Below are 8,255 nucleotides of genomic sequence, written 5' to 3' on the forward strand. Positions count from 1 at the left end.
GCATTATTTTCCATCCGAAAGCCATGTGGCTCCCTGTAGTAAACACACCGTGTACAAAACAGGATAATGCTTCCTGGACTGAAACCGCTGATGAGGTGGAGTGGGAGCTCCAATGGTCTGCTTTCAAAGGGATGCAACCTTCACGTACACACAAGATGCACAGATGCTATGCAGGGATGAAAAAAAGGAAAACACACACACACACAAAACCCCCACTGCTACTCAGGAGAACCATCCTGTTCCCCTGCTGCTTGATAATACTGTGCACCTTGGCCATAACATGCTGGTTCACATATTGAAAAGGGCATCTAACCTCACTCTATTTTCCTCCTGGGCTGTTACATAATACAGAGGTCCACCTCCTTTCCCAAGCACAAAACATTTCTGAATAGCTGCGTTCTTGTCTTTGCACAAACCAATAAATGCCTACACACTGCACGCTCCAGCTGCTTTGGAAAAAGCATCGGCTGAGCCCTCCCTTAAACACCAGTCTAGGGCAAGCAATCCTTACCGCCACTCCTTTGAAAGTCACAGGGAAACTGAGGCATAAGGAGGGTAAGTGACTTGATTACTGAAAGGAGTCAGCATTTAAGGCTGGGATTAGCCTCCAAGGTTTCTGCTTAACCTCTGACCGCAGGGGAAAAATCAGAGACCGCTGTTGAAAATGCAGACTCCAGAGTAGGCAAGAACTGCTCTCTTCTCCAATTCATAGGAAACGAGGGCTGGAGGGGACCTCAGGATGTCCAGTCCCTTGCAAGCACATCCACGAGCCAGGGTCCAGCCGAACCTGCTTTTAAAACCGGAGCCTCGGAAAGCCATCACTTCGAACGCGTGGCCCTGCGCTCGGGGTGCGCTCGGTTCGTGCCACGGGGCCCGGCTCGCAGGCGCGGTGGAGCAGCATCAGCTCCCTGACGTCTCCCAGCTGCACTTGGCGCTCGCGCCGGCCCCGGCGCTCGGGTTGCCTAGCAATCGCAAGCTCTCGGTGCAAAGATGCAGCGGCTGCAGGTCTCTCTCTACCATAAAAGAAAGGGAGCATCTCAAAACGAAGAGCAGCGGGAGAAGAGCGAATCCAAGGCATCTGATGGGATTTTCGTGTCGAAGCAGGCACGGCCGATTAAGATCCCACTGAGCTACTTCTCAGGGCGGGAGGAGCCCAGCAGCCGCACAAGTAGCCCCTGCTATTTTCAGGATGCATGAACATGCAAGAGACAACACTTGACAGCATTCGCTTGGCCATAGGGATACTGGCAAACCCGACCTGAGTTTTTAAATACTGGGGGCCTTCAGCCCAGGGCTTCTGCTCGCATCGATAACGAGCTCCCAGAACCGTCGACATTCATTTGAACTTAGCAAGTCTTCTCTCTGCCTTTTCCTCGGGTATCACCAGGGACCTACTTAAACCAGTGACACAAAGGGCTTTTCACGGCCCGTGCGCAGTGCAGAGCCGATTTCACAGGCGTTTTGCCCCGGCGGCCCCATCCCGTGCTGCCGACTGGCCAAGAGGCAAAAACCGCATAATTAAATAGCAGATTCCACAGAAACCTCTCATCAATCACTGTATTATTATACACCTAAGTATTAAATTTAAATCTAAATCTTTATATTCCGGAAAGCTTTTTATTTTTTTCCTTCTATTTGGGCCGATTCCCCGGGAAATCACAACCGACACCATTTTTCACGGCGACCTCGAAAATCGCGAAACTGCGATTGCAGGAGGCCCCTCCTTATTGCGACAGCTGAGAAGCAACATGCAATACGCTGCAGGGCAGCATGACCTGCATCTGGCACCGAACCTGCTGCAACCGCCGTGACCTACTCTGTGGGAACGGGGCCCAGGCGAACGAAGCCCCGAAACAGCTCTGAACTTGGCCCCACGTCTATTTAAAGGAAAGCTTTTGAGAGGTTCTTGTGCATCTGTCTCTGGCCGTGTTATATGCAGGCTGCGTGACCTTGTTCTCTCCAGCTTTTCTCCTAGCAGCCTGTACGGCTGTGCTTGTCTGCAGCCGAGGCAGGGACGGTCTTACTCTTCGTTTTTCCGGCTGTGACCAGCTGCTGGTTCTCCATCAAACTTGAGCAGCTTTATTTTCCCAGACCCTGCCCCAGTGTCCCCAGGGGCCTGCGCTGCACAATGCACAGCTGATTACCTTCGAGCTCAAGACTCAGCTCCACGATCAGCTGCTTGCAGAGCTCTAAGCACACGCTCACGGAAACGGGGATGCAACGTTACACCCCATGGGCCCAAGAAACGACGAATCTCAGTGAATGAAGTGATTGTGACAACACCCAACAGCGTCACCTTGGCAGCTGGAGGCCGTACAAATTGACTGTCCAGCGCACGGCAGTTTGCAGGCAGGATGCAATACGGTTTTAGAATTGCCCACCCAGCATGCAACCTGCTTGGGCTGCTGAAAGCCTCCGGTACCACCTCAGCGCAGAGTGGGAATGTGCCAGCAAATCAATCACTCCCTGGTCCCTGCTCCCATCTGCATTCGTATACAGAAAGTGTATGTACAGCATTCACGAACAGGCCACGGCGTGTGATGGGAGCCCTGAACGGAGCGGCCAGACAGCTCACGCCGGCTGTACAAAACAGCTGGGGACAGAGTTTTAACTCAAGAGCGATGCATCAGTTCCTCTTCTACCTCTGGTTCAGAGCCGTGCACAGGCACTGCAGCAGGGGCTGCATTTCAGACACCGTTTCCCCGTCACTCCAAATTTTCCAAGTGATGACGAGAAAAGTGGCTCCAAAGCAATGCGCTGTAGCTCAGCCTGGTACAAAAGAAGGTGTAAAATGTAAAAAAAAAAAACCAAAAAACCCCCCACTCCTGATGCTCTCAGCCTTTGCTGTCCAGAGGCTGCAGCATACCGCACAACCCCAGCTGCCTTCGGGAGCAGGGGGATGCACATCTGGCAGGCAGGCTGTGTGGCTCTCTGACCTTGGGAGCAAGGAGGGTGGAGGGCAAGGGGCAGGACAAAGCCCGTTCAGGTGGAAAATCCTTCCCAGCGCTGTTGCTGTTTAAACAAACGTGCAGGCGAGAAGCTGCAGTGCCGAGCGCGGGCTGTGAGGAGGCACAAATGTTTCTAAAAATATAGACGGAATATTTGCTCCCCCCTGTGCTCCCCGCACCTCCCTCTTCTTTGCTCATTTGTACAGATCGGAAGGAACAGTGCATCCACCTCCCCCGGTGCTGCGCGGCTGGAAGCGATGCCTTTCTGCTGAGACATAAAACCCAGACCCTGCTGCTCCTGTCTGCATTATAAACACTGGAAGCACTGGCAGAAGCCTTTTGCTCAGCGCTGCTAATGGACTATTCACTTCCTCCCTCCCAGCACGGAGACAGGCACACTTGGTCAATGAGGACATATGGTCTAAAGGGCTACCCAGTATAAATTACTTTGATTAACAAAGCGAGCAGCAGTGCAAAGGAAGCCTGGAGTGCATCAAAGGCCCCCTTTGGTGCATCAGGTTTGCTAAGCAGCTCTGTTCCCTTAACCCCTTCTGCACCCCGAGAAAAGCCCTGCATCCTGGCAGCTGCTGCCTCACTGCCAGAGGCTATGCATTACTCCTGTCTATGCAGCCTCTGTGCTGCACCCAAGAGTGCCACCAGGAAGCAGGCTCCAGCCACGCACCCCCGCTCTGCATACACATCTCCTGGACACGAAGCAGCTGCGTTAGGGGCTGGGTGCGTGTTCGGTGCCTCTCTCAGGCATGCTCCCTGGCATGTGCTATGGGCTGCACTAGTGCAGCAGCAGTGCTTTGTTTCCAGACTGCGAGGCATGCACATCTGGAGCATGGGGGTGGGGGAGCTTCACGTTAGCCTCCAGATATGTCCTTAGCAGCCACGGGGCCAAGTAGGAACATCCTCCTCCACTCCACCCTGCGTCCTGCTCTTCCTTTTCCTGCCACCATGCTAGTCACCAGAGGCACCTATCGGACTGAGATATGCCCAGTTCTGGCATGGCAAACTCCCACAGGCATGATGTTGCCGAGGCGGGAAAAGACCATTGACCGTGCTCCGGTCAGGTGTCCAACACGCACCGTGATGCCCTCACCAGAAGCTTTACCTCATGAGCAAAGGGAGCAGTGATCTGCAAGCCCCAGCTAACAGGACCCGCAGCTCCTCATGTAGGTCATCCGCTCCTTGGGCGACCACATTTGGCGTTTCTCTTGGACATCGTGAAATGGAAACGCGAGAGTCCCGTGCTCCGCACGCCTGCGCGGCATTCCCGCACCTGGGAAACCGGCTTCGGAAAAGCCGTCATTCATTTCAGGGAAGAAACAAAGGATCTACCCTCTCGACCTAGACGTAATCCCTTTGCACTGGTACTTCACCTCCTGGGCTGGCCCCAGGCGCTTCTGAGATGGACAACACCCTGCGTGCGGCTGTTACAGGATAACCTGCCCATGGGGCTGACGTAGCTTCTTCACAACTCAAGGCTGTTAGTGGCCGACTTATGCCCCAAAATTTTGTCTCTGCTCTTATTTTTATATCTGAGATACTTCTCTGGCCCTATTTCTGTTATATTCAAGCACCTATCACACTTGAATTTATTCCTCCTATCTCCTCTCCCGCACAGCACCCCTGCAATTTAGACCAGAGATATTCTCCCCATTTTACAGAGGAGGAGCAGAGGCACAGGTTACACAACTTAACCAAGGACATACCATTAATCTGTAGCAGAGCTGGGCACTGAGACCACCTCTCGGAGCAAGAGACTGAACATAAGTCACCCAAACTGAACATAAGTCACCCAAACAGAAATCCCAAACTGGGGCCGTAACCACTCAGCCCTCCTCACCAGTAGCCAAATGTACAGAACCACATAACTGAGAAGCAGCCCAAAAACAGCCCCAGGCCCCAGCTGTACTTGGAATAACTGAATTTGCTGCTTCCGATCTTTTTCTCAGAACTTTCCTTCTTCTTACATGGCAATGATTCTGTTTAGGAAGCAGGCAAAAAAAAAAAAGACATGGCCCTAGTTCAGTGCCTGTCTTCTCACCTGTTTGGAGTAGCCACCATAAATGACTACATTGCCTTCTGGAGTGGTAGACATTTGGCAGCCAGACCTCGGGGCAGGGCCGAGGCCGGAGGGAGACAGCTTGCTCCACGTGAACGTGTCCAGGTTGAAAGCATACACATCGTTGTAGTAGATGTAGTCTCTAGGCAGGGCAAAGGAGCACACAGCGAGCTGTTACAGGAGCCTACTGGTTAGCACAGGATAAAATGTCACCTAAAGCAGACCACAGGGAAGTTCGGAAGAGGTTGCTTGTTCTGCCCGTCATAGGTAGATCTTTTGCTACAGCACAAGGTTGCGGTGGCAGAGCCACGAAACACACCAGACACAGCCGTGCTGCAACAGGCAACCAAAACTTCACCCAGACTCTCTGCTCTGCCTCAGCCCGTACTACAAAACCAGTCGTGCCGACTCCAGACAGCAAGCTGTCCCACCTGCTTACCACCTGAAAGCCAGGGGCAACAGAAGGTCTCACGTGCAAAGACTAAAGAGCTTACTCGTTAATTTATCTAATTGATACGGGAAGGACCCGAGGTGACCGCGGTCCATTTGTATCCTCCAGGGAGCGACGCTCCTGTACCCACACCAGGTAGCTCAGGTCAAGCAAAGAGTGAAGATGCGACAGAGCAGAGCTCAGCACGGGTGAACCACCCGCGTACAGACTCGGCATCTCAACAACTGCAGCCGGTGCCAGGCTCCAAGCTGCCTTGGCCCTTGCTAATACAGCAGCGCAAGTGAGCTATGATGTTTATCCTACACTGCAGTCCCAGCAGCGCCTGAAGCAGTGGCGTACCCGACTGCGGCCTGTAATCTCCTACTTGGAGGGATGCTGGATGCAGGGCTTGTTAAAGAAGCAGGCACAGCTTAACGAGATCAGAGGCCTGAGGAATGCCACTCACTCTCCTCATCCCTGCGTACCTTTACCTCCAAACCATGCGTCTTTCTTAAAGATAGGGCCCAGCTTAACCACAAGGCATGAAGCTGGATGCAGGAGTTACTAGGTGTATTTCTACGGCCTGTGTCACAACGAACCCCACCCCAGTGGCCCTTTACAGCCTTACGATCTACGAATCTTGTCGCAACCAACCTGGCACTCTCGTGAAATCCTCCAAAGACGATTAATTGCCTCTTGCAGGCAACCATGCGATGTCCGCTCCTCCCCGAGGGGCCGCCAGCTGCCCTGCAAAGCAAACCATCACACTGATCAGCAAGGTTTCCTCGCACCACGGTTTCAGAGTTCATTTTTACTAAAGGCGCTGCCTGCTCAAGCAGCTGCACGTGTCCCGCTTCTCTTTTAAGGGCAAGGAGATCGCAGGGAGCCCCGCCACCTCCCTGCAAATGGCATTTCTCTTGCAAAATACCATGTGTGTTCCTCTTGCACCGTTCGGCGTTTGCACAATAGGTACTTCGCAGCAATGGTTTCATTTCTAAGGGTAAGTCATCTAGTTTCTAGGCTGCCCAAGATCTTGAAGGCTTCTCGGCTATGACTCATGACAGCTAATTTTCCGAGAGTTTAATGAATAGCTCCCACCCACGGCAGAGAAAAAGAGCAAAGACGGGGTAGCCTAATATTCGGAGCACAGCCCTGGGAGCCAGGAACTCCCAAATTCGACTCCTGGATCCAAAGCCTCCTCCTCTCTGAGGTCTCGGGCAAGTCACTCATCCTCGTTGCTTCTGTTTACCCATCTTTCCTAAAAGGTATAATACTCAACTCACAAAAATAGATGGGCCCCGTAATTAGTGTTTGCAAATTGCTTTGAATTCCTCCAGTTAAAGGCACCGTAGCCATGCAAAGCATTACTGGGATATTAGACATGAAATAAGCAGGTGGATATAGCGATAGCTGTTCTATTCTTTCCAAGCCTTCATGACCTTTCAGTTAATTTGCAGCTTCCATTTCCAGGAATGAGCCACGAATCCCCATCTGTCAATCCCAAAAAAGCTGCCGCCAAAGCCAGCCAGCGGAAAGCAACATTTTCTGAATAGCGATAACGATAGACATCCCTCCACGGTCGCCCACAGAAAGGTATCTGCGTGCAAGAGCCGTGGAGGAGATCGGCTAAAACCAATGCTCCCAAACGCCAGCGAATCCAGGTCCTGACCAAGCTTTGCTCTAAGCACTACGTCACAGGAAAGCCTCAGTTATTTCCCACACTCGGGCTTTTCCTTCCTGCAAACACCTTGAGCCCTAATAATACCCCCGCGCTATAAACAGGCACACGACGAGAACCACCGAACTCAACAGGACTCCCCAGGCAGGTAAAATTAACGCCTGCATGCACACACATACACACTTTGCAAGATAAGGCCCTGGATGAATTAAAAACTGTAACCCACTTACCAATAGTTAGAGCAATACCAAGTAACAAAAGAAAGAAGTGCTGCTTCACTTTAACCGGCATAACACAGCCACACGAAAATCTGGGTAGATTTCCAGTGATAGAATAAATGAGCCCCCAGGTCCCATGAAAACAATAACTTCATTCCAGTCTTAATAAAAGCACACACATGCACACACACACGCGTGTGGCAGCGATTGGTGAGAAATGACTTAAGATGGATCTCAGGCACTTCTATTCTAGCAGGAAGCATACTTTTCTAGGCATATGTTTATTTTAAAAAAAAAACCCAGCCTCCATAATAGCACTTTTTGAGACAGGCAGGATTAATTTGATCGTGCTGTGGAATCATGATTTTTTTCTGGCTAATAAAAATGTCCACCGTGTTGCCTTGGAGTATGGTGCTTTTTTGTTATTATTATTAAAGGGTAGGGATCAGAGCAGTGTTTACAATGAGCTAAAATAAAGTGTCATGCCTCATTTGCCTTGAAGGCAACACTGGTCCCGGAGATATTCTCTGCTTCTACACTCAATGTTTCCGCTGAAGCCAAACATCATATATAAAACGCTTATTCTTGGATTTTGATGCCGTCTGCTAATAAACACACTTGTGCAAACATGCAATCAACTCAATCTTCTCCAAGAAAATACTGTCCAATTTGGGAACCGAAGTTGGATTCCAGGGCCCTGATGAGAGCCCAGTCGAGTCGGAAGTTGGTTTGGATCCAGTCCTTCTCCCCCACTCCCAAAAAGCAGAAATACGAGCTGGAAACTGGGCTGAAACATGGTTACTAGAGATGGAAAGCATGGTCCCGCAAGGTGCCGTCTGGGGTCTCAGCTCCCTCAGGGTTGAGCATCTTCCAGGGAAGAGCCCTCGGGAGCGAGCAGAACAGAAAGCAG

At 51.4% G+C, this 8,255-nt stretch overlaps 1 protein-coding gene across 3 annotated transcripts in view; it reads right to left on the reverse strand.

Moving 5' to 3' along the window:
- The window catches only part of KLHDC4 (kelch domain containing 4), a 33,145-nt gene that overhangs the window by 7,913 nt on the left and 16,977 nt on the right, over positions 1–8,255 (reverse strand). For all 3 annotated transcript variants that reach the window (XM_019536003.1, XM_019536000.1, XM_019536002.1), the window contains exons 6-7: positions 6,104–6,196; positions 5,002–5,161 (exon numbers count right to left, since the gene is read on the reverse strand). In XM_019536003.1, the coding sequence (XP_019391548.1) occupies positions 5,002–5,161; positions 6,104–6,196 (253 nt within the window). The remainder of the gene's footprint in view (positions 1–5,001; positions 5,162–6,103; positions 6,197–8,255) is intronic.

This window comes from Crocodylus porosus, unplaced genomic scaffold, assembly GCF_001723895.1.
Source record: "Crocodylus porosus isolate Cpor-Errol unplaced genomic scaffold, CroPor_comp1, whole genome shotgun sequence".
In the NCBI taxonomy this organism is placed as follows: domain Eukaryota; kingdom Metazoa; phylum Chordata; order Crocodylia; family Crocodylidae; genus Crocodylus; species Crocodylus porosus.